Here is a 26,920-nt window from a genome sequence, read left to right on the forward strand (position 1 = left end):
TGAACACATCTGTGGATACTTCAGCCGGGTCGACACCTGAGGCAACCAGTTGCCCAAGTCGGTCGCACGCAACCTAATCGCTTCTGTGTGGACCTCTCTGCAACCGGTTGCGAGCAGTTGCACACCCAGCTGTAAACACTCTCGTGTCCGGCAGATCTCTCTGCTGCTCAGCGGTTTGCAGCGACGGATTCCATCGCCACGCAACGAATTACCACCCATGGCTGTGCTCCCCTGCACCTTCGATTAGCACGTACGCTGCAAAAGAAATTCAACGTATCTACACACACACACGCGCGTGTGCGTGCGCGCGTGCGTGCGCAGGAGTTTGAGGACCCACTGGCAGACGAGTTTGGCGCCGATGATTTCATTCCACCCGGAGAGGACACCCCCTCGCACCACGCAGCCCCCCTCGCCGCCCCCGGGTCTCCTGCTGGAGCCGACGACGGTGGCCGACGTGTACACGCTGCCCCGGCACCACGACCAGCAGCACCGCGACGGGTAGCGTACGGCGCCAGCGTGAGCCGTGCGGCACACGAGCGAGCCAGACCTGCGCTTGTCTGTGCATGTGGGTGTCTGCGTGCGTGCGTGCGTGCGTGCGTATACACGTGCGTGTGTACGGGTGTGGTGGTGCTGGCCACCCACCCCCTTGTGTGCCGTGCTGGCCTTCATAGGTGCTACAGCACTTGCCCCAATGGTCTGTTACAGGCTATACTGTGGATCTTTGTTTTTCTCCGTGCCTCTTGTGTAGGGAGCGGTGGCGCAGCAGTTAGCGCGCTGCGCTGCGAAAATCGGCGACCCCAGTTCAATTCCCGCTCATGGCCAACAACAGTGACGATTATCTGAATGGGTCCCCTGGGCCCACCCCGAGATCAACTCAGCCTCAAATGAGTAGCTGGTTTGGTGTGTAAACACGCCACAACAGCCAGCGAGGACTACATGGGCGATCTTTGTCTTTGTGTGCTGCAGGTGGTCACACAGCGGCTACCGTCAACCGGCAGAACATCAGCTACCTGCAGGAGCTCGGCAGGGGCTGGTTCGGCCAGGTGAGGCCTCCCAGCCCAACCCAGACCACGTGGTGGTCTGTGTGTGCTCTGTGTGTGCTGTGTATGTGCTGTGTGTGACCTGTATGCTATGTGTGTGCTGTGTGCTGTGTGTGTGCTGTGTGTGACCTGTACACTATGTGTGTGCTGTGTATGTGCTGTGTGTGGCCTGTACGCTATGTGTGTGCTGTGTGCTGTAGATGCATGTATGCTGAACTTCTTTCGCGCCGTACGTAGCCGACCATGCCAATCGGAGGTGTGGGTGCTGTGTGTGGCATGTGTGCTGTGTGTGGTACGTGCTGTGTTCTGCGTGCTGTGCGTTGGTTGCGCGCTGTGTGTGTGTGTTGTATGCAATGTATGAATGGCGTTTGACTTAAATGAACAGGGGTCTACGCAGTGAAATGATAATGAAGTTTCTAATGGAGGGAATTTTTGTGTGTGTGTGTGTGTCGGGCGTGTCACTTTTAGGGGCGTGTCACTTTTGGTGGCGTGTCACTCTTAGGGGTGTGTCACTCTTAGGGGTGTGTCACTATGATTGGTCTTTCACTCTTAGGGGCGTGTCACTCTTAGGGGTGTGTCACTCTTAGAGGCGTGTCACTCTTAGGGGTGTGTCACTATGATTGGTCTTTCACTCTTAGGGGCGTGTCACTCTTAGGGGCGTGTCACTCTTAGGGGTGTGTCACTCTTAGGGGCGTGTCACTTTTAGAGGTGTGTCACTATGATTGGTGTTTCACTCTTAGGGGCGTGTCACTCTTAGGGGTGTGTCACTCTTAGGGGTGTGTCACTATGATTGGTCTTTCACTCTTAGGGGCGTGTCACTCTTAGGGGTGTGTCACTCTTAGAGGCGTGTCACTCTTAGGGGTGTGTCACTATGATTGGTGTTTCACTCTTAGTGGCGTGTCACTCTTAGGGGTGTGTCACTCTTAGGGGCGTGTCACTCTTAGTGGCGTGTCACTCTTAGGGGCGTGTCACTCTTAGGGGTGTGTCACTATGATTGGTGTTTCACTCTTAGTGGCGTGTCACTCTTAGGGGTGTGTCACTATGATTGGTGTTTCACTCTTAGGGGCGTGTCACTCTTAAGGGTGTGTCACTCTTAGAGGCGTGTCACTCTTAAGGTTGTGTCACTCTTAGAGGCGTGTCACTATGAGGGGTGTTTCACTATGAGGGGCGTGTCACTTTTAGGGGCGTGTCACTGAGGGGCGTTTCCTTATGAGGGGTGTGCCCTTATGAGGGGTGTGCCCTTATGAGGGGTGTGCCCTTATGAGGGGTGTGCTGTGTGTGTAGGTGTTGCTGGTAGAGGTGTCTGACTGTGAGGGTTCTGTGTGTGTGTAGGTGTTGCTGGGTGAGGTGTGTGTGTGTGACTGTGCGTGTGTGACTGTGTGTGTGTGTAGGTGTTGCTGGGTGAGGTGTGTGACTGTGTGTGACTGTGTGACTGTGTGTGTGACTGTGTGTGACTGTGTGTGTGACTGTGTGTGTGACTGTGTGTGTCTGTGACTGTGTGTGACTGTGTGTGTGTGACTGTGTGTGTGACTGTGTGTGTGTAGGTGTTGCTGGGTGAGGTGTGTGACTGTGTGTGTGTGACTGTGTGTGTGTGTAGGTGTGTGACTGTGTGTGTGTGTGTGTGGCTCTATGTGTGTGTGACTCTGTGTGTGTGTGTGACTCTGTGTGTGTGTGTAGGTGTTGCTGGGTGAGGTGTGTGACAGTGTGTGTGACTGTGTGTGTGACTGTGTGTGTGTGTGACTGTGTGTGTGTGTGTAGGTGTTGCTGGGTGAGGTTTGTGACTGTGTGTGTGTGACTGTGTGTGTGTAGGTGTGTGACTGTGTGTGTGTGTGACTGTGTGCGTGTGTGACTGTGTGTGTGTGTGTGTGACTGTGTGTGTGTGTTTGACTGTGTGTGTGTGTGACTGTGTGTGTGTGACTGTGTGTGTGTGACTGTGTGACTGTGTGTGACTGTGTGTGTGTGTGTGACTGTGTGTGTGTGTGACTGTGTGTGTGTGTGTGACTGTGTGTGTGACTGTGTGACTGTGTGTGTGACTGTGTGACTGTGTGTGTGTGTGTAGGTGTTGCTGGGTGAGGTGTGCTCACAGCCGGGGGTCGGCCCTGTTGCCGTGCGTCAGCTGGAGCCTTCTGCCCGTCTCTCCGAGCAGACCCGCTTCCTACACGAAGTGCAGCCCTACAGGTGGCGCCCGCTCACCCTCACTCACCCCTCACTCACCCCCGCTCACCCTCACTCACCCCTCACTCACCCCTCACTCACCCCTCACTCACCCCTCAACGCACCCCTCACTCACCCCTCAACTCACCCCTCAACTCACCCCTGCTCACCCCCGCTCACTCTCGCTCACCCCCGCTCATCCCCGCTCATCCCCGCTCACCCTCACTCACCCCTCAACTCACCCCTCAACTCACCCCCGCTCACCCCCGCTCACTCTCACTCACCCCCGCTCATCCCCGCTCATCCCCGCTCACCCTCACTCACCCCTCAACTCACCCCCGCTCACCCTCACTCACCCCTCAACTCACCCCCGCTCACCCTCACTCACCCCTCAACTCACCCCCGCTCACCCTCTCTCACCCCTCACTCACCCCTCACTCACCCCTCAACTCACCCCTCACTCACCCCTCAACTCACCCCTCAACTCACCCCCGCTCACCCCCGCTCACTCTCGCTCACCCCCGCTCATCCCCGCTCATCCCCGCTCACCCTCACTCACCCCTCAACTCACCCCTCAACTCACCCCCGCTCACCCCCGCTCACTCTCACTCACCCCCGCTCATCCCCGCTCATCCCCGCTCACCCTCACTCACCCCTCAACTCACCCCCGCTCACCCTCACTCACCCCTCAACTCACCCCCGCTCACCCTCACTCACCCCTCAACTCACCCCCGCTCACCCTCACTCACCCCTCAACTCACCCCTCAACTCACCCGTCAACTCACCCCCGCTCATCCCCGCTCACCCCCGCTCACCCTCACTCACCCCTCAGCTCACCCCTCAACTCACCTGTCAACTCACCCCCGCTCATCCCTGCTCACCCCTCAACTCATCCCTCAACTCACCCCCGCTCACCCTCACTCACCCCTCAACTCACCCCCGCTCACCCTCACTCACCCCTAAACTCACCCGTAAACTCACCCCCGATCATCCCCGCTCACCCCTCAACTCATCCCTCAACTCACCCCCGCTCACCCTCACTCACCCTCACTCACCCCTCAACTCACCCCCGCTCACCCCCGCTCACCCTCACTCACCCCTCAACTCACCCCCGCTCATCCCCGCTCACCCTCACTCACCCCTCAACTCACCCCCGCTCATCCCCGCTCACCCTCACTCACCCCTCAACTCACCCCCGCTCATCCCCGCTCACCCTCAATCACCCCTCAACTCACCCCCGCTCATCCCCGCTCACCCTCACTCACCCCTCAACTCACCCCCGCTCATCCCCGCTCACCCTCACTCACCCCCGCTCACCCCCGCTCGTCCCCGCTCACCCTCACTCACCCCTCAACTCACCCCTGCTCATCCCCGCTCACCCTCACTCACCCCCGCTCACCCCCGCTCGTCCCCGCTCACCCTCACTCACCCCTCAACTCACCCCTCAACTCACCCCCGCTCACCCTCACTCACCCTCATCGACTTCCGCTCGTTGCCGCTCACACCGCGCTCGCTCGCTCCCGTTCAATCTCCGCCCGCCCCTGCTCACCCACCTCACTCGATCCCACTCCTCCCATGCTCACCCCCACTCACCCCCCCCCCCCCAACCTCGCTTACCCCGCACACTCGCTGCGAGCGAGGATGACGCTTCCGAGAAAAGTGCACGGCCCCACACTCCATTTCACTTCGAGAAATGACTCCTGTGTGCTGCTCCCCCCCTCCCCCCCCCCGTGCTCCTCCCCCGTGCCCCCACGCCCCCCCCCCCCCCGTGCCCCCACGCCCCCCCCCCCCCCGTGCCCCCACGCCCCCCGTGCCCAGGGCGGTGAGGCACGAGCATGTGCAGCGCTGCGTGTGCGTGTGCACCGAGGCCGTGCCGCTGCTCGCGATCATGGAGTTCTGCCCCATGGTGAGAGACCGCACCGCACCATCACCACCACCACCACACCGCCGCCGCCGTGTACACCGGTGCGGTTAGGGCGCGTTGTTAGGGAAGTGGACGGTGAGCGTGAGGGGGCGGGAGAGATGGTGAGGTTGATGGTCAGGGTGCGGTGACGGTGACGGCGATTGTGACAGTGCTGGGGTAGTTGAGAGTGCGGTGAGGGTGAGATTGTCGGTGAGTGAATCGCTGCGTGTGCGTGGGCTAGTGAGCACTTGGTGTGTTGAGTAAACATCGGCGATGGGGAGACAAAGGTGGCCGGGCGTGGTGCTCGCCACCGATCCCTTCGTGTGCCGTGCCGACCTTCATGGGTGCACGCTCACAGCACCTTGTCCCAAAGCGCCTCTCAAAGGCGTGCACGTGTGTGCGCACTGGCGGGAATTGAACCCGAGTCAAATTCATGCTCACGGCGAAAATCAGTGGCTGTTATCTAAACCGGTCCTGGGCCTCCCCTAAATCGACTCATCCTTAAATGAGTACCTGGTGCAGTGTGTCAACATCGCCACTGGGGAGACAAAGGCGGCCGGGCGTGGTGATGGCCACCCACCCCCTCGTGTGCCGTGCCGGCCTTGATCGGCGTTGCTCGCCAACAGCTTGCCCCAAACGGTCCATTGAAAGCCACGCGGGGGACCTTTGCCTGCGTTTGCGTGTGCGCGCAGGGGGACGTCAAGGCGTACCTGGCGGCAAGGGCCGGCGCCGGTGGGACCGGCGAGACCGAGCGGTGCCGCATGGCCCGGCAGGTGGCGGCTGGGCTGGCTCACCTGCACCAGCAGGGCTTCGTGCACCGGTACGGTGGCGGCCGCGCTGTCAACCTCCCCCCCCCACTCCTCCTCCTCCTCCTCCACACCTGCGCAGCGCAAAACGTCACGGCCGTGCGGTTTGCTTCCCATGGGAACAACCGTCGCTGCGCTTGTTGTTGTGCTGTTGTGTTGTGCTGCACCGTGTGACGCTGTATCACCACGTTGTGTCGTGCTGCACGGTGTGACGCTGTATCACCACGTTGTGTCGTGCTGCACGGTGTGACGCTGTATCACCACGTTGTGTCGTGCTGCACGGTGTGACGCTGTATCACCACGTTGTGTCGTGCTGCACGGTGTGACGCTGTATCACCACGTTGTGTCGTGCTGTACGGTGTGATGCTGTATCACCACGTTGTGTCGTGCTGCACGGTGTGACGCTGTATCACCACGTTGTGTCGTGCTGTACGGTGTGATGCTGTATCACCGCGTTGTGTCGTGCTGTACGGTGTGACGCTGTATCACCACGTTGTGTCGTGCTGCACGGTGTGACGCTGTACGGTGTGACGCTGTATCACCACGTTGTGTCGTGCTGCACGGTGTGACGCTGTACGGTGTGACGCTGTATCACCACGTTGTGTCGTGCTGCACGGTGTGACGCTGTACGGTGTGACGCTGTATCACCACGTTGTGTCGTGCTGTACGGTGTGATGCTGTACGGTGTGACGCTGTATCACCACGTTGTGTCGTGCTGTACGGTGTGACGCTGTACGGTGTGACGCTGTATCACCACGTTGTGTCGTGCTGTACGGTGTGACGCTGTACGGTGTGACGCTGTATCACCACGTTGTGTCGTGCTGTACGGTGTGACGCTGTATCACCACGTTGTGTCGTGCTGTACGGTGTGACGCTGTATCGCCACGTTGTGTCGTGCTGCACGGTGTGACGCTGTATCACCGCGTTGTGTCGTGCTGTACGGTGTGACGCTGTATCGCCACGTTGTGTCGTGCTGCACGGTGTGACGCTGTACGGTGTGACGCTGTATCACCACGTTGTGTCGTGCTGTACGGTGTGACGCTGTACGGTGTGACGCTGTATCACCACGTTGTGTCGTGCTGTACGGTGTGACGCTGTATCGCCACGTTGTGTCGTGCTGCACGGTGTGACGCTGTATCACCGCGTTGTGTCGTGCTGTACGGTGTGACGCTGTATCGCCACGTTGTGTCGTGCTGTACGGTGTGACGCTGTACGGTGTGACGCTGTATCACCACGTTGTGTCGTGCTGTACGGTGTGACGCTGTATCACCGCGTTGTGTCGTGCTGTACGGTGTGACGCTGTATCGCCACGTTGTGTCGTGCTGTACGGTGTGACGCTGTACGGTGTGACGCTGTATCACCACGTTGTGTCGTGCTGCACGGTGTGACGCTGTATCACCGCGTTGTGTCGTGCTGTACGGTGTGACGCTGTATCGCCACGTTGTGTCGTGCTGTACGGTGTGACGCTGTACGGTGTGACGCTGTATCACCACGTTGTGTCGTGCTGTACGGTGTGACGCTGTATCGCCACGTTGTGTCGTGCTGTACGGTGTGACGCTGTACGGTGTGGCGCTGTATCACCGCGTTGTGTCGTGCTGTACGGTGTGACGCTGTATCACCGCGTTGTGTCGTGCTGTACGGTGTGACGCTGTATCGCCACGTTGTGTCGTGCTGTACGGTGTGACGCTGTATCACCGCGTTGTGTCGTGCTGTACGGTGTGACGCTGTATCGCCACGTTGTGTTGTGCTGTACGGTGTGACGCTGTATCACCACGTTGTGTCGTGCTGTACGGTGTGACGCTGTATCACCGCGTTGTGTCGTGCTGTACGGTGTGACGCTGTATCACCGCGTTGTGTCGTGCTGTACGGTGTGACGCTGTATCACCGCGTTGTGTCGTGCTGTACGGTGTGACGCTGTATCGCCACGTTGTGTCGTGCTGTACGGTGTGACGCTGTATCACCACGTTGTGTCGTGCTGTACGGTGTGACGCTGTATCACCACGTTGTGTTGTGCTGTACGGTGTGACGCTGTATCACCGCGTTGTGTCGTGCTGTACGGTGTGACGCTGTATCACCGCGTTGTGTCGTGCTGTACGGTGTGACGCTGTATCACCGCGTTGTGTCGTGCTGTACGGTGTGACGCTGTACGGTGTGACGCTGTATCACCGCGTTGTGTCGTGCTGTACGGTGTGACGCTGTATCACCACGTTGTGTTGTGCTGTACGGTGTGACGCTGTATCACCGCGTTGCAATGAATCCGCGTGCAGGGACCTCGCCCTCAGGAACTGCCTGCTGAGCACCGACCTCACGGTGAAGATCGGCGACTACGGCATCGGTCCTGACAAACACCCGGTACGTCCACACACGACCCCCGCCACCGACGAGTGAGCGGGTGGGTGGCTGAGCGATTGAGAGAGTGAGCGAGCGAGTGAGAGAGTGAGCGAGTGGGTGGCTGAGTGAAAGAGTGGGTGAGTGCCTGAGGGAGAGGGTGAGTGAGTGAGATAGAGGGTGAGTGAGTGGGCGGCTTAGAGAGAGGGTGAGAGGTTCTGACAGGGAGTGATTGATTGAGTGAGTGAGTGAGATGTGGAGTGGTTGAGTGACAAGTTGAGTGTGTGTGTGTGTGCGAGAGAGGTTGAGGGAGTGAAAGTCTTCGAGCCAGTGAATAAGTGAGTGTGTAAGCGAGTGAGAGGTTGAGTGAGTGAAAGGGTGAGTGAGAGGTTCAGACCGTGTGTGATTGGGTAGGTGAGAGAGAAGTTGAGTGGCCAGGTGAGTTTTTGAGTGGTTGGGTGGGTGAGAGGTTGAGCAAATCGTAATCTCACGGTTTCTAAATCAAAATAAATAATAAAAATGATGAAAATGATAATAGAAATAAATGATAATAGAAATTTATTTAGATTTTTACCTACGTGACTTTACCGAACAAACCTAAGAGTATGAATCCTTGCAGTCACGAAAGCTTCAAATCTAGAATCACGATTTCATGCCTCATGTCCTCCCTACGACCCCATTCCCCGTGTCCACCCCGCGACCCCTTGACCCCGCGACCCCTTGACCCCCGCGACCCGTAGGACGACTATGTGGATCTGGGAGTGGGCGACCCCGTGGCCGTGCGTTGGCTCGCCCCGGAGCTGCTTCTCAACCTCAACGCTCAACCCCGCGCCGCCCCACAGAGCGCCCCTGGGAACGTGTGGTGAGTCTCTCGCCTCTCGCCGCACCCGCTCACCACCCGTGCGCTCACCGCTGTTCACTCCCCAACCCCAGCGAGTCCGGTTTGTAAACCATTTTCTCACTCACCACTGACGCTCACCACCCGTGCTCTCGCCACTGTCCACTCCCCAACCCCAGCGAGTCCGGTTTGTAAACCATTTTCTCACTCACCACTGACGCTCACCACCCGTGCGCTCACCGCTGTTCACTCCCCAACCCCAGCGAGTCCGGTTTGTAAACCATTTTCTCACACATCGGTATCGCTCACCACCTCCTATGCTCACCACTGACGCTCACCACCTCCTGTGCTCACCACTGACGCTCACCACTGACGCTCACCACTGACGCTCACCACCTGTGCCCGGCACCGGCGCTTACCACCAACGCTCGCCTGAGAGCCGGACTGGTACTCCTGAGGTCAGCCGCCCAGAAAATACCCAGCAGGCAACATCCAGCGTCCCTTTTCACATTGGCGATGGCTGCGTGACGTGTCCCTGACCGCTGTACTGCCCTGCGTGCCGCGCCGTGCAGGGCGCTGGGAGTGACGCTGTGGGAGCTGCTCGAGTCCGGCGCTCGTCCCTACGGCTCCGTCTCCGACGCGGACGTGCTCTCGGCTCTCGCTCGCGACTCCCTGCCGCGCCTCCCGCGACCCGCACTGCGCTCCGCCAACACCGAGCAGTGGTACGGTCCGATTTGCAGCAGTGGGTTGTGATTTTCGTTGGTGCGGTCCGATTGCGGTTGTATGGTCCGATTGCATTGGTAGTTAAGTTTGTGGCTACAATGCTTAGAAGTTCGTCGCAATGAATGAAAGGGAGGGGGGGGGGTCATCTCTCACTCGGACGCCTTCACAGCCGCACCGAGACCTCCCCGATGCAGCACAAATCAAGATTGTGGCTTTGCAGCTGTTTTTAATACGAACAAATAAAAAAAATGTCATCTTCGTTAGGCAATTCACGTTGAAATAATCATCGTATTTAAACACGAAACAATTGAGATAAATTTTCGATTTAAAGCTTTCGTGACTGCAGGGATTCATCGTCTTGGTTCTTTCGGTAAAGTCACGTAGAAGGAAAACAACAAAACAACAAAAATAAAACATAATAAAATTATTCCCACGACGTTTCGGCCACAACGCACTCTTCGCCCCTCCATCCCAGCATAAATAGTCGCTCCAAGCCTGGGGCGTGCCATTCAGACTCTGTCTACTCGACAGACCTGTTCTCCACCTGAAGACGGCTGATTGCGTTGTGGCCGAAACGTCGTGAGAATAATTTTATTATGTTTTATTTTTGTTGTTTTGTTGTTTTCCTTCTACGTGACTTTACCGAAAGAACCAAGACGATGCGTTGGTACATTCCGATTGCGTTGTTACGGTCCATTTTGTAGTGGTTCTGTCCAGCTGCTTGCAGTGGCACTGACTATCTGCTTGTGGTGGTCTGGCCCATTTGCAGTCGTACAATCCACGTGCAGTGGTATGATCCACTTTCAGTGATCAGCTTTGGCTACCTGCGGAAGGATGGTCTGCTCCCCTATAGCGGTACGATCATATAGAGGCACAGTCCTATAGTGGTACGGTCCTAGAACAGTACAGTCCTTGAGTTTTTTTTTTATCCTATAGAGGCGCGGTCCTATAGTGGCGTGGTCCTATCGTGGAACTGTCCTATATAGGTACGTTCCTATAGCAGTATGGTCCTATCGCGATACGGTTCTATAGCTGGTGCCGATGGTGAGTGAGTGGTGCCGGCTGGTGCTGATGGTGAGTGAGTGGTGTTGGCTGGTGCCGATGGTGAGTGAGTGGTGCCGGCTGATGCCGATGGTGAGTGAGTGGTGCCAATGGTGAGTGAGTGGTGCCGGCTGATGCCGATGGTGAGTGAGTGGTGCCGGCTGATGCCGATGGTGAGTGAGTGGTGCCAATGGTGAGTGAGTGGTGCCGGCTGATGCCGATGGTGAGTGAGTGGTGCCAATGGTGAGTGAGTGGTGCCAATGGTGAGTGAGTGGTGCCGGCTGATGCCGATGGTGAGTGAGTGGTGCCAATGGTGAGTGAGTGGTGCCAATGGTGAGTGAGTGGTGCCGGCTGATGCCGATGGTGAGTGAGTGGTGCCAATGGTGAGTGAGTGGTGCCGGCTGATGCCGATGGTGAGTGAGTGGTGCCGATGGTGAGTGAGTGGTGCCGGCTGGTGCCGATGGTGAGTGAGTGGTGCCGGCTGGTGCCGATGGTGAGTGAGTGGTGCCGATGGTGAGTGAGCGGTGCCGGCTGGTGCCGATGGTGAGTGAGTGGTGCCGATGGTGAGTGAGTGGTGCCGGCTGGTGCCGATGGTGAGTGAGTGGTGCCGATGGTGAGTGAGTGGTGCCGATGGTGCCGATGGTGAGTGAGTGGTGCCGATGGTGAGTGAGTGGTGTTGGCTGGTGCCGATGGTGAGTGAGTGGTGCCGATGGTGAGTGAGTGGTGCCGATGGTGCCGATGGTGAGTGAGTGGTGTTGGCTGGTGCCGATGGTGAGTGAGTGGTGCCGATGGTGAGTGAGTGGTGCCGATGGTGCCGATGGTGAGTGAGTGGTGCCGATGGTGCCGATGGTGAGTGAGTGGTGTTGGCTGGTGCCGATGGTGAGTGAGTGGTGCCGATGGTGAGTGAGTGGTGCCGATGGTGCCGATGGTGAGTGAGTGGTGCCGATGGTGAGTGAGTGGTGTTGGCTGGTGCCGATGGTGAGTGAGTGGTGCCGATGGTGCCGATGGTGAGTGAGTGGTGCCGATGGTGAGTGAGCGGTGCCGGCTGGTGCTGATGGTGAGTGAGTGGTGTTGGCTGGTGCCGATGATGAGTGAGTGGTGTTGGCTGGTGCCGATGGTGAGTGAGTGGTGCCGGCTGGTGCCGATGATGAGTGAGTGGTGTTGGCTGGTGCCGATGGTGAGTGAGTGGTGCCGATGGTGAGTGAGTGGTGCCGATGGTGCCGATGGTGAGTGAGTGGTGCCGGCTGGTGCCGATGATGAGTGAGTGGTGTTGGCTGGTGCCGATGGTGAGTGAGTGGTGCCGATGGTGAGTGAGTGGTGCCGGCTGGTGCCGATGCCGCCCCCCCGGCAGGTACGAGGTGCTGCTCTTCTGCTGGCTGGGCAAGGAGCAGCGCCCGTCTGCTAGCGAGGTGCACCAGCTGCTCGCGCACCTTCAGGGGGACAAGCAGCAGCAGCAGCAGGAAGAGGAGGAGGAGGAACACCGGGAGCTCTTGCAGCAAGCGGCACTGCTTGAAGCACAGCCCCAGCAGCAGCAGCAGCCGCAGCAGCCGCAGCAGCAGCAGCAGCAGCAGCAGAGCAGCTTCGAGGAGCGGTGGAACGCGCTGGCACCGCCACCGCAATTACCGGGAGGCCTCGAGCAGCAGCCCGACCTGGCCGGCCTCACCGCGTATTTCCCGCCATCGCCCGCCGTCACCGTCGCTGCCGCCGGCGCCGGGTTGGGTTCCGCCTTCCCTCTGCTGCAGCCGATCGGGGGGAGAGCGTTGCCGCAGGGCGCCGCGTGCGAGCGGCCCGGCGCCCTGGAGGCGAGCTGGTGGGAGCCGCCGCCCGTAGGTGCCGCCGCCGGCGCCACCGCCACCGCCGGAGGAGGAAACCCGTTCCTGGAGCGGCTGGAGCTGGAGCCGGGTCCGGAGCGACGGGTCTCACCGGACCCCGTGCCGGCCGTGCCCGGCGGCACGAGAGCGGTGACCCTGGGCGGTTCACACCTCGGCGAGTCCAGTACCGACCCCGGCTTGAACGGCGCCTTGTGGGATCACGCGGCCGGTGCCGGCAGCGGCGGTGGTGGCACCAGTGGTGCGGCGCGGGACCCACTGCTGGGGCTGCTCACCACCGATCGGCTGCAGGACAACTACTACTACCTGAAGAACACGGCGCTCATCAAAGAGTCGGCGCGATCGGCGCAAGCTGGAGGGGGGGCAGAGGCCTCGCTGTGGGGGGGAGGGGAGAACGCTCCGGCAGGGTTGGCCGCTTCGACCGGCACGGCCAGTCCACCCGACTCGACTGGCTCGATGCAGCCACGCAGCGTGGCTAGCCCACCTGACTCAGCGCGTCCATCCAATTCAACGAGTCCACCCTTGGCCAGCCTGCATGGCTCAACCACCGTGGCTGGCATATCCACTCTGCCAGACAAGACACAGCCCAGCTCAATCAGTCATCCTGACTCTACCTCCATGGCTGACTCACTTTTGCTTGACTCAACAGACCCACCTAACTCAATCAGTCCACCTCACTCAACCTCCATGGATGACTCACTTTTGCTCGACTCAACAGACCCACGGAACTCACCCTGTCCACCTGACTCAACCACCATCAATGACTCACTTTTGATCGACTCAACAGACCCACCGAACTCACCCAGTCATCCTCACTCAACCCCCATCAATGACTCACTTTTGATTGACTCAACAGACCCACGGAACTCATCCAGTCCACCTCACTCAACCACCATGAATGACTCACTTTTGCTCGATTCAACAGACCCACCTAACTCAACCAGTCATCCTGACTCAACTTCCATGGCTGACTCACTTTTGCTTGAGTCAACAGACCCCCGGAACTCACCCAGTCATCCTCACTCAACCCCCATCAATGACTCACTTTTGCTCGACTCAACAGACCCACGGAACTCACCCAGTCATCCTCACTCAACCTCAATGGCTGACTCACTTTTGCTTGACTCAACATATCCACCAAACTCAACCAGTCCACCTCACTCAACCTCCATGGCTGACTCACTTTTGGTTGACTCAACAGACCCACGGAACTCACCCAGTCATCCTGACTCAACCACCATGGCTGACTTAGCCCCTCTCGCTGACTCAACTTATCCACCCCGATCAACCAGTCCACTGGGTCCACTCCCTCTGGTCGACTCGCCCGACTCAACCGTTGTCCCTCGCTCAACCCATCCACCGGAATCCTCCCACCTTCCGGAGTCATCCCTTCCCACGGAATCGACCAGTCCGCCCGACTGGAACGTTCTTAGTCACTCAGCCAGTCCATCGCACTCCACCCCTCCTACCGCTCCCACACGTCCACCCGACTCAACCGCTCTGCTTGAACCGACCCTTCCCTCGGAGTCGGTCACTCCGGCCGATGTAACCTGTCCACCCATCTCGACCCATCCACCCAAGTCCACCCCTGTGCCAACCACTCTCGCAGAGTCGGCCGCACGGACCAACTCAACCTCTCCGCCTGAATCTACTCTCCGCCCAGCCTCATCCGTTCCCGCTGCATCAGTCACTCTCGCAGAGTCGACCCCCCGGACCAACTCAACCGTTCCACCCGAGTCCACCCCTCCACCTGCCTCCTCCTTTCCCTCCGCATCAAGCACCCCCGCGGAGTCCACCACCCCACCCATCAACTCGACCCCTCCTCCACCCTCCTCCACCCCGCCGGTTGACCCGACCCCGCCACCCAACAGGGTGCGGGTGGGGAGGGAGGTCCTCTTGCCGAGTCGCCCGCCACCTCCGCCGCCCGCCACGGCCGTGCCCCCCCACGTGACCCACCACGTGACCCACCACGTGACCCCCCACGTGACCCAGGAGGAGCTCAACACCAACAACAACAATCGGTGGAGTGGCGGTGGCGGCGGCGTCGGAGCTCTGCCCGCACCGCTGCCCAACAACGACTGGAGCCTGTTGCCGGACCTGGCGCCACCGTCGCCGCTCACGTCGCCCAGCGTCGGCGACCCGAGCGACGAGCCCGGCGAGGCCGGCGAGGGAGAGGGCAAGTTGGCGGCGATGGTGCCGCCGGGCGTGGCTTTCCAGCGGCAGCAGCTCGTCGTGTGCCGGGCGCTGCTGCAGGCGGACGAGGAGGCCGGCGTGCGCAAGTCGCTGTACCGGGACTCGGCGTACTTCTCCGACCTGGAGCTGGACAAGCACGGCGGGGGCGGGGGGGGGCGCGGAGACGCCCGTGGCAGCCGACGGCGGCGGCGCCGACGACGACGGGACGAAGAGGAACGGCGCCGGCCCGGAGCAGCGGCACGACGACGACGACGACGACGATGATGATGTGTCGAGCGCCTCGTCGCTGGAGGAGGTTCTCACAGGCGGTACAGAGTCTCACGACGACGACGACGACGACGACTTTGACGCGGGCGGCGTAGGTGCGGGGGACCGTGACGAGTTCCTCAACTCGAATCCCTTCGAGGGGGGATTCGTGGCTCCGGCCGGGATGAGCGAGAGGGACGCGGGGCAAGTGCTCGGGGGGGAGACGGACGACGAGGTGACGGAGAACGACGGGACGGACGGGGAGACGCGGCAGGCCGAGCGTTCCGAGGCGGGCGACGCGGAAGAAGCGACGCAGCACGGGGACGACGGAGCGGACGCGAGGGGGGACGCGGAGACGGCGGGACGCGCCGGGGACGCGCCGGGGAACGGGGTCGCGGACGACGCCGCCGCCGCGACGGAGACCCCCACCAACCCCTTCGACATCCCCTTCATCGACGCGGAAGATGGCGTGTCGGACGAGGAGGCCGTCGACGGCGGGTACGACCTGCGCCCGGGCCTGGACGACGACGACGACGAGGATGATGACGAGGAGGACGACGACGATGACGACGAGAGCTGGGACAGCGACGAGGACTGGGGCCCCGTGCCCGAGGTGGTGATGGAGGAGGATGTGGCGCGTGCCCTCAAGGGGCTGCTCAAGCGGCCGCGGGGAGCGGCGCGCTCGCACGGCAAGCGCGTGCGCTTCTTCGACGACGTCACGGTGCATCTCTTCAACAAGGTGCGGGGCCCGCGCGCTCTCTCACCGTACACTCGCCGCGTTCTCACCGCACTACGGCCTCAACAGCGCAGCGCGCTAACCGCTGCGCCACCGCTCCCGACACAAGAGGCACGGAAAAAGGCAAAGATCCACCGTATAGCCTTGTAACAGACAATTGGGGCAAGTGCTGTTTGCGAGTAGCACCTATGAAGGCCGGCACGGCACACAAGGGGGTGGGTGGCCAGCAACACCACGCCCGTACACACGCACGTGTATACGCACGCACGCAGACACCCACATGCACAGACAAGCGCAGGTCTGGCTCGCTCGTGTGCCGCACGGCTCACGCGGTGCCGTTGCTACCGTCGCGGCAGAGGTCGCAAACGGGTTTTGATTCCTTACCCGTACCCGGCCGCACCAGGGTTGCAAACGGGTACCCGTACCCGTACACGGCCGTACCCGTACCCTAACCGTACCCGGCTGGGTACGGTTAGGGTACAGGTATCGGGTACCTTTTTGCGACCTCTGGGATGAAGCCATGTTGCAGGCGTTGGTGGGTTGATTCTAGGAACTTGAATTGTCAGAAGAGACAAGACGTTGGGAAATGAGTGACAAACGGTTACTCACCAGTGACTCACGGCCTTCTCACTCATTGGTTGGGGTGACTCACGGCCTACCCGTACCCGGCCGCACCAGGGTCGCAAACGGCTACCCGTACCCGGCCGGGTACGGGTAGCCGGGTATCGGGTAGGGTACGGGTATCGGGTACCCGGTTGCGACCTCTACGTCGCAGTGCTGCTGGTCGTGGTGCCGGAGCAGCGTGAACACGTCAGCCACTGTCGTCGCCTCCAGCATCGTATGGCCTTGTAACAGACCATTGGGGCAAGTGCCGTTGACGAGTAGCACCTATGATGGGCAGCAGGGCACGCGAGAGCTACGTGGCCAGCACCACGCCCGACCGCCTTTGTCTCCCCGTTGGCGATGTTTACACATCGCACCAGGGACTCGTTTGAGGCTGCGTCAACCTCGGAGGCCCAGGACCGGTTCAGATAATCATCACTGGTGTTAGCCATGAGCCGGTGTCGAACTGGAGCCGCCGGGTTCGAAGCATAGCAGGCTAACCGCCACACTACCGCAGACACACAGAAATACCTAGATTTGAAGCTTTCGTGACTGCAAGGATTCATACTCGTAGTTCTTTCGGTAAAGTCACGTAGGTAAAAAATGAAATTTAAATTAATAAAAATATTTAAAATTAATAAAAAATATTTAAAATATTTTCATTAATTTTAATTTCATTTTTTTACCTACGTGACTTTACCGAAAGAACTAAGAGTACACAAAAATACCCACAGAGAAACATTTTAAAGACACACGCACGCACACACGCAGACACATCCACAGAGAGACACGCGCGCGCGCACACACGGCACGCGGCGTCCACGCCCTCACCGGGCTGCGTGTGTCCGCACGCCGGTTCCCAGGCCTTTCCCACCAGCAGCCTGGTCGGCAGCGACGCGTGCGACCACGGCAAAAGCGGCGGCGCTAACAGCGGCGGCGGCGGCCGCCTGCACGTGACCGCAGGGGGAGTCCACGCCGGCGGCCCCCCCTCCCACCCCGCCCGCCCCGCTCGCCCGCTCGGTGCGGACCGCTGCAGCTCGGACGACTCCTCCGAAGACGGTGAGGACACGCAGCTGTTGGTCGCAACGAAAGCGGACTGCGACGGAAACGCCGACCTTGCTGATATTAGAATGAAGGGGGGCGGGGGGGGGGAGAGCCACGTCATTCGATCCGCGGATCGCAGCGATTAACCCGTAAATTATGACGAACCCGGTGTTTCTGACGTTTGTTTATTATGGATCGACTCAGCGGAATCGATATAATTTATCTCGGTTAACGATCAACAATACCCAAAGCTACGCCCACTTTTTTTCCATATACGGGCAAATCTCTGATGGGTGATTTTGCTGGGTGTACGATTTTATTGTATTGCAGCGCCACTCTGCGTCTCTGCGGCCCCGTGTCTCTGTGGCGCCGTGCCCTATGCGTGCCCGTGTCTGTGTTTCCATGTCTCTGTTGTCTCCTGTGTGTGTGTCTCTGTATATCTGTGGGCCCGTGTCTGTGTCTCCATGTCTCTGTTGTCTCCTGTGTGTGTGTCTCTGTATATCTGTGGCCCCGTGTCTGTGTCTCTATGTCTCTGTTGTCTCCTGTGTGTGTGTCTCTGTATATCTGTGGCCCCGTGTCTGTGTCTCCATGTCTCTGTTGTCTCCTGTGTGTGTGTGTCTCTGTATATCTGTGGCCCCGTGTCTGTGTCTCCATGTCTCTGTTGTCTCCTGTGTGTGTGTCTCTGTATATCTGTGGCCCCGTGTCTCTGTGGTCACGTGTCTGTGCATCCCCGTGTCTGTGTCGCAACGCCTCGGTGTCCCCTTTGTGCGAGGCTCTGTGTCCCCATGTGTGTCTCTGGGCCTCCGGTGTCTCCGCGTCTCTGCATCTCAGAGGTCGCAACCGGGTACCCGATACCCGTACCCTACCCGATACCCGGCTACCCGTACCCGGCCGGGTACGGGTAAGGGTACCCGTTTGCGACCCTGGTGCGGCCGGGTACGGGTAAGGAATCAAAACCCGTTTGCGACCTCTGCTGCATCTCTATTCCCTCGTCCCCCTGACCCCGTGTCCTCCTGCCCCCCTCGTCCCCCCGACTCCGCGTCCCCCCCCGTCCACCCCGCTCGTCACAGGAAGCGGCTTCGAGTGGGACGACGAGCTGATGCCGGGGGGGATACGGCCGCCCCCTGTGCTGCGAATCGCGCGGCCCTCGCGGCCCCCCCCACCTCCCCCCCGCCACCGGCCCCCTGACCCCCCCACAGCGGTCGCCCTGCCCCTCCGCCGGGCGCCCCCCGTGCCCCTCCTGCCCCCCGCGGCCAGCATCCTCTCCACGTCCCCCCCGCGGCTCAAGCTGTCGGACCCCGCGGCCCTGATCCAGTCTCGACTCAGCGGCTCCCCGGGGCTCTCCTTCACCCACGTCAGCGAGTCCGACGTGGAGTCTCCTCCGGGTGAGCGGCCGGGAGGATAGCCCGCTCACCTCTGCTCGCTCGCAAGCTCGTTCACACCGCTCGCTCGCGCGCTCACCCCGCTCGCTCACACCGCTCACCTGCTCGCTCACCTGCTCGTTCACTTGGTCGCTCACCTACTCGCTCACGCGCTCGTTCACCCGCTCGCTCGCGCGCTCACCCGCTCGCTCACCCGCTCACCTGCTCGCTCACCTGCTCGTTCACTTGGTCGCTCACCTACTCGCTCACGCGCTCGTTCACCCGCTCGCTCGCGCGCCACCGTTCGTTCACCCGCTCACCTGCTCGCTCATCTGTTCGCTCACCTGCTCGCTCGCCCGCTTAGCCGTGCACCGCACCGACTTTGCTCATCCACTCACCTGTTCACAAAATCAGCCACTGCCCCTCTCACCCACTTGCTCATGTGCTCACCTACTCACTCATCTGCTTGCTCATACACTCGCTCACCCGCACACTCACAAGCTCGTTCACTCACCCATTGCCTAGCTCGTTGACTCGCCCACCTACTCTCTCGCCTGCTCGCTCGTGGCTCCCTCACCTGCTCGCTCACCCACCTACTCACCCGTTGTACTGCTCACCTATTCAATCACCCGCTCAATCATCTGCTCGCTTGCAAGCTCATTCAGGCTCATTCACCTACCCACTTACCTATTTGCTCACCCACCCACTCACCTGCTGGCTCTGCTTCTCACTCATAAGCTTACTCGTAGGCTCACTCATCTACTCACTTCGCTGACCCACTCGTTCATCTATTCACTCACCCGCTTGGTCACCCACTCGCGCATAAATTTGCCCACCCGCTCACTAAACCACTCCCATACCTACTCATTTGTCCACTCGCTGCGTGTGCGTTCGCGTGCGCACATGTCGTGGTAGCGCTCAGCGCACCGCACTACCAACCCGGCGACCCGAATTCGATTCCCCGCCCACGGCCGACACCAGTGACGATTATCTGAACCGGTCCTGGGCCTCCCCTACGTCGGCTCAGCCTGACACGAGCACCCGGTGCGGTGTGTAAACATCGCCGGTCAACCCACCTCTTTGTGTGTCATGCCGCCCTTCATAGTTGCAACTCGGCACTTGACCCAGAAGTCTGTTAAGGTTCTTTGTCTGTGTGTGTGTGTGTGCAGGAAGTAGCGAGGAGGGCGATGGGAGCTGAGGTGGCGGTTGTGGCCCCCCCCACCCCCCGCCGGCTCACGGCCGGCGCGGTGAGCGCCATCGCTCGGAACTTCACCGAGCGACCGGCGTATTTCCGAACCCGGCACACCACATCCAGTATACACCTCGCTATGGGCCCGTGGCTCATTACGAGTCACGGGCCACCCACTGGGAAATGTTCAGGGAGAGGTTGGCTTCCGGAGCGCGCTCGCGCACGCTCGCGGACACACACAGAGACAAAGATCCCCCCCATAGCCTTCATCGACTGTTGGGGCAAGTGCTGTCAGCAAGCAACTATGAAGCCCGGCGCAGTACACGAGGGGGTGGGTGCCCAGCACCACGCCAAACCACCCTTTGTCACACACACGCAGACACACACACACGCACACACACATACGTGCAGACACGCACACGCGTGCGACTGCATGGAGGCACTGTATGTTTCTTGAATTTCTCTCGCACCGTACGTAGCCATCGGTGCGGGTACAGAGCAAGTTTTTGTTGTCCTTCCCCGGCTACGTACGAGAGAATTTCAACACACATACAAGTGGAACTGATGCTGCTGCTGCTGTTGATGCTGCTGCTGCTGATGATTTTGTTGGTTGAGCGCCATGCGTCTGTGCACACGCGGCCTCACCCGCCAGCTAATCACTACAGGTCACAGGATTTCTTACACTGTACGTGTGTGTACAGTGTATATAAATATATATATAAAATCTACGCTTTATCAAAATGCTTCAAACTGCGCCCCCCTCTCCACCTCCTCTGTCCACCCAAAAGTACAAATGGGTTCCATCACAGCCGATGGTGCAGGTCGCGCGTGTGGTTGGGGTAAAGTGTGGCTACTCCGACCTCTCCAAAGACGTTTGCACAATGCAAGAGGAGTACAGCGGATCCCACTCTCGCGGCGGCGTGCGCAGAAAATTGCAAGGCTGCACCTTCACCCTTCACTTTTTATTTCATCAAAATGCGCCCAAGCGAAGCGTGGTGGGGGCTGGGCTGGGGGGGGGGGGGCACGGCCCTTAACTTGATTCCTGGAAACTACACGAGGGTATGACGGGGCCAAGTCTGTCCGTGACGACGCCACAGTGAACGGTGACGTCGGCCCCCCCCCCCCCCCAGCGTCTTGTCAAGCGCGGAGCTACGGCGGCCGTGACGACGACGACGAGGAGGAGAGGGTGGGATTGGAGCGGCAGTCGTCCGCCCCCGCGCACACACGCACACGCGTGTGTTCCCGCACACACGCACGTGTGTGTCCCCGCACACGCGTGTGTGTGTTCCCGCACTCGTCGGAGAAGGGGAAACCCAGACCCTCGCCCACCTGAACCTGAATCCGGCCCGAACCTTAAACCCTTATCCAGGCTATGACCCCCAACCCGGGCCTTGATCCTGGTCCTAACCCATAACTGTGACCCCAACATTGCGGCTAAGACTCGTCCTGACCCAAACCCGAACACTTACCCCCTAACCCTGGCCACAAGTGACCCTTTATCTTAACCCCTTGCTTGCTTTTACCCCAACCCTGCCCTTAACGCTAACCCCAAACCCGACCCCCACACTGATCCTGCCCATTGCCCCCCCGCTCTGACATGCTGCCCCCCCCCCCCCCAGAGCCCCTTGGGGAGGTACACCGAGGCTCGAAGAAGCACAGTCGCACAAAGCGCGCGGTTAATGCATCCCCCCTTCACCTGCCAGCACCTGCTGCGAGATCCCTGGGGAGGGGGGAGGGCGGTAGGGTTAGGGGTCAGGACAAGTTGGCATGGCAGGGGGGCCGCCCTTTGGCTGATGAAACTCGTTCTGTGGGCCCGGTTCCGTTGTGAGATTTTTCCGGTCGCTGTACAGACGAAACCAAGTGTTGACTGCTGTGTGTGTGTGCGCGTGTGTGTATAATAATTATTGTTGTTGTTATGATCGTTACTGGTTCTATATCGTCATTGATTTTATTAGCGATGGAGATTCTAGCGATGTGCTTGTGTTTCAACGAGACGCGCGCGTTTTTAAGTGTGAATGTGAACGGTTCGGGGTGTGTGTGTGTGAGTGCGCGCGGCCAGGGGGGAAACGCCTCCCAACACTCATTGTGGGTTAACTTTGTAAAAATGCTGGTCAACCCGGAGATGGGTACACTTTGTAAAGATGCTGGTTGCCATGGCAAGCATGGAGATGGGTACACTTTGTAAAGATGCTGGTTGCCATGGCAAGCCTGGAGATGGGTACACTTTGTAAAGATGCTGGTTGCCATGGCAAGCCTGGAGATGGGTACACTTTGTAAAGATGCTGGTTGCCATGGCAAGCCTGGAGATGGGTACACTTTGTTAAGATGCTGGTTGCCATGGCAAGCCTGGAGATGGGTACACTTTGTAAAGATGCTGGTTGCCATGGCAAGCCTGGAGATGGGTACACTTTGTAAAGATGCTGGTTGCCATGGCAAGCCTGGAGATGGGTACAGTTTGTAAAGATGCTGGTTGCCATGGCAAGCCTGGAGATGGGTACACTTTGTAAAGATGCTGGTTGCCATGGCAAGCCTGGAGATGGGTACACTTTGTAAAGATGCTGGTTGCCATGGCAAGCCTGGAGATGGGTACACTTTGTAAAGATGCTGGTTGCCATGGCAAGCCTGGAGATGGGTACACTTTGTTAAGATGCTGGTTGCCATGGCAAGCCTGGAGATGGGTACACTTTGTAAAGATGCTGGTTGCCATGGCAAGCCTGGAGATGGGTACACTTTGTAAAGATGCTGGTTGCCATGGCAAGCCTGGAGATGGGTACAGTTTGTAAAGATGCTGGTTGCCATGGCAAGCCTGGAGATGGGTACACTTTGTAAAGATGCTGGTTGCCATGGCAAGCCTGGAGATGGGTACACTTTGTTAAGATGCTGGTTGCCATGGCAAGCCTGGAGATGGGTACACTTTGTAAAGATGCTGGTTGCCATGGCAAGCCTGGAGATGGGTACACTTTGTAAAGATGCTGGTTGCCATGGCAAGCCTGGAGATGGGTACACTTTGTAAAGATGCTGAACAACCCGGAGATGGGTACACTCTGTAAAGATGCTAGGCAGCACGGAGATGGGTACATTTTGTAAAGATGCTGAACAACCCGGAGATGGGTACACTCTGTAAAGATGCTAGGCAGCACGGAGATGGGTACACTCTGTAAAGATGCTGGACAGGCTGGAGATGGGTACACTTTGTGAAGATGCTGGACAACCCAGAGATGGGTACACTCTGTAAAGATGCTGGACAACCCGGAGATGGGTACACTTTGTAAAGATGCTGGACAACCCGGAGATGGGTACACTTTGTAAAGATGCTGGGCAGCACGGAGATGAGTACACTTTGTAAAGATGTTGGACAACCTGGAGATGCGTACACTTTGTAAAGATGCTGGTCTGTTCGGAGATGGGTACACTCTGTAAAGATGCTGGTCTGTTCGGAGATGGGTACACTCTGTAAAGATGCTGGACAACCCAGAGATGGGTACACTCTGTAAAGATGCTGAACAACCCGGAGATGGGTACACTTTGTAAAGATGCTGGTTGCCATGGCAAGCCTGGAGATGGGTACACTTTGTAAATATGCTGGGCAGCCCAGAGATGGGTACAATTTGTAAAGATGCTGACGGGCATAGCCAGCCGGAAGATGGGTACACTTTAGAGATGCCGACTGGCCCAAAGATAGGGTACACTTTGTAAAGATGTTGACCAGCCCGGAGATGGGTACACTTTGTAAAGATGCTTATGTGCATGGTCAGCCAAAAGATTGCGACTCTTTGTAAAGATGCTGGTGGTTACAGCCCTTCAATGAGTAACACTTTGTAAAAATTCTATTAGGCTTGGCCACTCATGCTGTGGGTGACACTTCGTAAAGATGCTGGTGGGAGTGGCTGGACCTCGTGATGAGCGGTGCCACACCCGTGATTTGGGTACACTTTGTAAATGTGCAGGTGCCCCACGCTTGCCCCCGTGGTTTAAGGCGCGGATGTCAATACTGCCCAGTGAGGCGTCGTGACACCCAACGCAAAACCGACTTATTTTTGGTACGAAATCCTTGGTACGTGGACAGAGTGGATATCCGCCCTCCCCCCCCCCTAATTTGTTAAGACTTGGTACAGCCCTGACGGGGGGGAGGGGGGGGCGTCCAAGACTCCAAGCTGAGTGAGATCATCGTGAGTGATCGGACTGTACCATTCGTTAAGTTGTCAGGGGTGGGGGGGGAGGTCATATCCGCCGTAAATCGTGCACTTGATTAAATCACTCATCGCCACACTCTTGTTTCCCTGTCTCTCTCGTGCGCACACACAGAGACGTGGGTCTCCCCCGGTGCTGTTTGTGCAGTTATGGCTGAGTCGATCTAGCGGAGGCCCGGAGCACGTTCAGATCTAACTTGCAAGTGATGTTGACCGAGGTCGCGAATCGATCCCAGGGCATCGGATTATCGGCGCAGTGATCGAATCGCTATGCCCCCATGCCTCCCGCGCGCACACGCCAGCGTGAACAAACAATGCCCTTCTTTATTCAGGAAATCCTCATTGAGTCTCAAGACTCGTTTTAAAGGAAGCTTGCTGCTATCTTGGGGAATCAATGGCGCTGTAGCCGAAGGGGTGACGCTCGGCTGATGGCCTATTTAAATATGCAGTTAGTCCCCGACTTACGATCTTACGATATGACAAAATAGTTAAACATTTTACATTTCGGCAAACGCATCTCCCGCCTTGTGTGGTGATGCCTCTCACTCTCACCAGCGTGTTAAATCGACGGAGTTAAGTTGTCTCGGTGTTCAATGCATGTAAAAAGTTTGTATAGGTTAGATAGGAATGTTTCCTGAAAAAAACGTCCTATTAAATTGCAGTTCATATAGGTAGGCTAAGAATTTACCTCGCTCTTCTTGGTTCTTTCGGTAAAGTCACGTAGAAGGGAAGTAATAAAATAATAAAAATAAAACATAACAAAATAATAAAAATAAAACATAATAAAATAATTCTCACGACGTTTCGGCCACAACGCAAGCAGTCGTCCTCAGATGTTCTTCACCTGAGGACGGCTGCTTGCGTTGTGGCCGAAACGTCGTGAGAGTTATTTTATTATGTTTTATTTTTATTATTTTATTACTTCCCTTCTACGTGACTTTACCGAAAGAACCAAGAAGATGAATCCCTGCAGTCACGAAAGCTTTACATCGAAATTGACCTTGCTTTTTACTTTAAATGTTACTGTGCAATACAGTATTGTAATTAATAAATACACAGCATATAGTTTACACAGTACGATACTGTAAATTGCTCTGTTTTGCTAAATTATCACCATTCTTTAAGACTCCTGGGTAAGCTGGACCATCTTCGACTTACGATATTTTCGACTTACGATATGTTCGACTTACGCTATTTCCGACTTACGGTATTTTCCACTTACGATGGGGTCGTCGTAACGCATCTCCATCCTGTACCGCGATGTAGAGAAGTCAGCACTCACCTCCTGATCGCTCTTCTTTCGCTACCCTCGTGGCTATTGTTGCGATGATTTTCACTCCCAGATTCCTCCACACACGTTGACGACTCGGTTCTACCACTCTTCAATTTCGTCCAGGGGGTCCGTCCATATATGACGTCACGCACCTAGTGGGGGGGGGGGTCAGACATTTGTGACGAGGGGGGGGGAGAAATGTGACGTCACATCAAAATGCGCAACTTTAAATAAATATAGACAACACGTTCTACTTAATATAATAGACTTTTTCATAAATGTTTTCTCCTACAACATCAGAGTGCAGCGCCACATTAAATACGCACTACATTGACAATAGTTTAAAGCATGTTTTATTTTCAAAATGGAAATATGTTTTGGGGGGGGGGGGCAGAGCTTTGTGACTTCATATTTGAGGGGGGGGTGACTTTTTGTGACGCCGTGTGACGAGGGGGGAGGTCAAAAATCGTCCAAAATCGCGTGACGTCATTTATGGACGGCCCCCAAGCTGTTTATGATACTGCAGGTCACTGCAACACTCACCCACCTACTCACCCACCTACCCACCCACCCATTCATTCTCCAACCCACTCACCCTCCCACCTCATCAGTATTCACCCACTCAAAGACAAAGATAACCCGTGTAGCCTTAACAGACTGTTGGGGCAAGTGCTGTTAGCGAGTAGCACCTACGAAGGCCGGCATGATACACTCGGTGGGTAGCCAGCACCACGCCCGACCGCCTTTGTCTCCCCGGTGGCGATGTTTACTACACACCGCACCAGGTACTCATTTGAGGCTGAGTCGACCTACGGGAGGAGGCCCAGGACCGGTTCAGATAATCGCCACTGGTATTGGTCGTGAGCGGGAATCAAACGAGGGGGTAGGTGGCCAGCACCACGCCCGACCGCCTTTGTCTCCCCGGTGGCGATGTTTACTACACACCGCACCAGGTACTCATTTCAGGCTGAGCCGACCTACGGGGAGGCCCAGGACCGGTCTAGTCAATCGTCACCGGTGGTGGCCGTGAGCGGGAATCGAACCCGGGTGGCCGAGTTTCGTAGCGCAGCGCGCTAACCACTGCACCACCGCTCCCCCAGGTGTGTGCATAGGTGGGACCCCCACCCACGCCACCGCCACACAAATCGATTCTTGAAATCGCCGATTCGTTGGAATCGCTCGTCGCGCGCTGTGTGATGAGACACCAACCCACGTGGTGTGAGTGTTGTGGTGGGGGGGGGTGCGCTCACTGAGGGGAGGGAGCGAGGGAGGTGAATCTCGTGACCGTGACGTGTCCGACTGCCGGAGCGCGTGACCGTCGTGGGGGAGGGGGGCGGAGAGGGGCGGGGCGGAGGGGGAGGGGCGGGGTGGAGGGGGGAGGGGAGGGGCGGAGGGGGGCAGGGGGAGGGGTGAACCGGCAGGT

General features: G+C 58.1%; 3 protein-coding genes across 4 annotated transcripts in view; all 3 read left to right on the plus strand.

Moving 5' to 3' along the window:
* The first annotated feature begins 325 nt into the window (after nt 1-325).
* LOC144950443 (uncharacterized) lies at nt 326-15,119 on the plus strand. Its single transcript, XM_078880553.1, has 9 exons — nt 326-496; nt 966-1,043; nt 3,100-3,218; nt 5,013-5,100; nt 5,790-5,917; nt 8,171-8,255; nt 8,972-9,093; nt 9,642-9,791; nt 12,185-15,119. Exons 1-9 carry the CDS (start codon nt 359-361, stop codon nt 15,117-15,119), a joined length of 3,843 nt encoding a protein of 1,280 aa, XP_078736679.1. The 5' UTR covers nt 326-358.
* LOC144950444 (uncharacterized) lies at nt 15,117-24,303 on the plus strand. The gene is made up of 4 exons (XM_078880554.1): nt 15,117-15,840; nt 17,304-17,499; nt 18,555-18,869; nt 20,015-24,303. Exons 1-4 carry the CDS (start codon nt 15,286-15,288, stop codon nt 20,041-20,043), a joined length of 1,095 nt encoding a protein of 364 aa, XP_078736680.1. The 5' UTR covers nt 15,117-15,285; the 3' UTR covers nt 20,044-24,303.
* A 2,594-nt stretch (nt 24,304-26,897) lies between these two features.
* The window catches only part of LOC144950445 (uncharacterized), a 13,532-nt gene continuing 13,509 nt past the window's right edge, over nt 26,898-26,920 (plus strand). Inside the window, exon 1 of one of the 2 annotated variants that reach the window (XM_078880557.1) lies at nt 26,898-26,918. The gene's annotated coding sequence lies outside the window, so the exon portion shown is untranslated. The remainder of the gene's footprint in view (nt 26,919-26,920) is intronic. The other variant, XM_078880556.1, reaches the window with a different exon arrangement.

The sequence above is a fragment of the Lampetra fluviatilis genome, chromosome 58 (assembly GCF_964198595.1).
Source record: "Lampetra fluviatilis chromosome 58, kcLamFluv1.1, whole genome shotgun sequence".
Classification (NCBI taxonomy): domain Eukaryota; kingdom Metazoa; phylum Chordata; class Hyperoartia; order Petromyzontiformes; family Petromyzontidae; genus Lampetra; species Lampetra fluviatilis.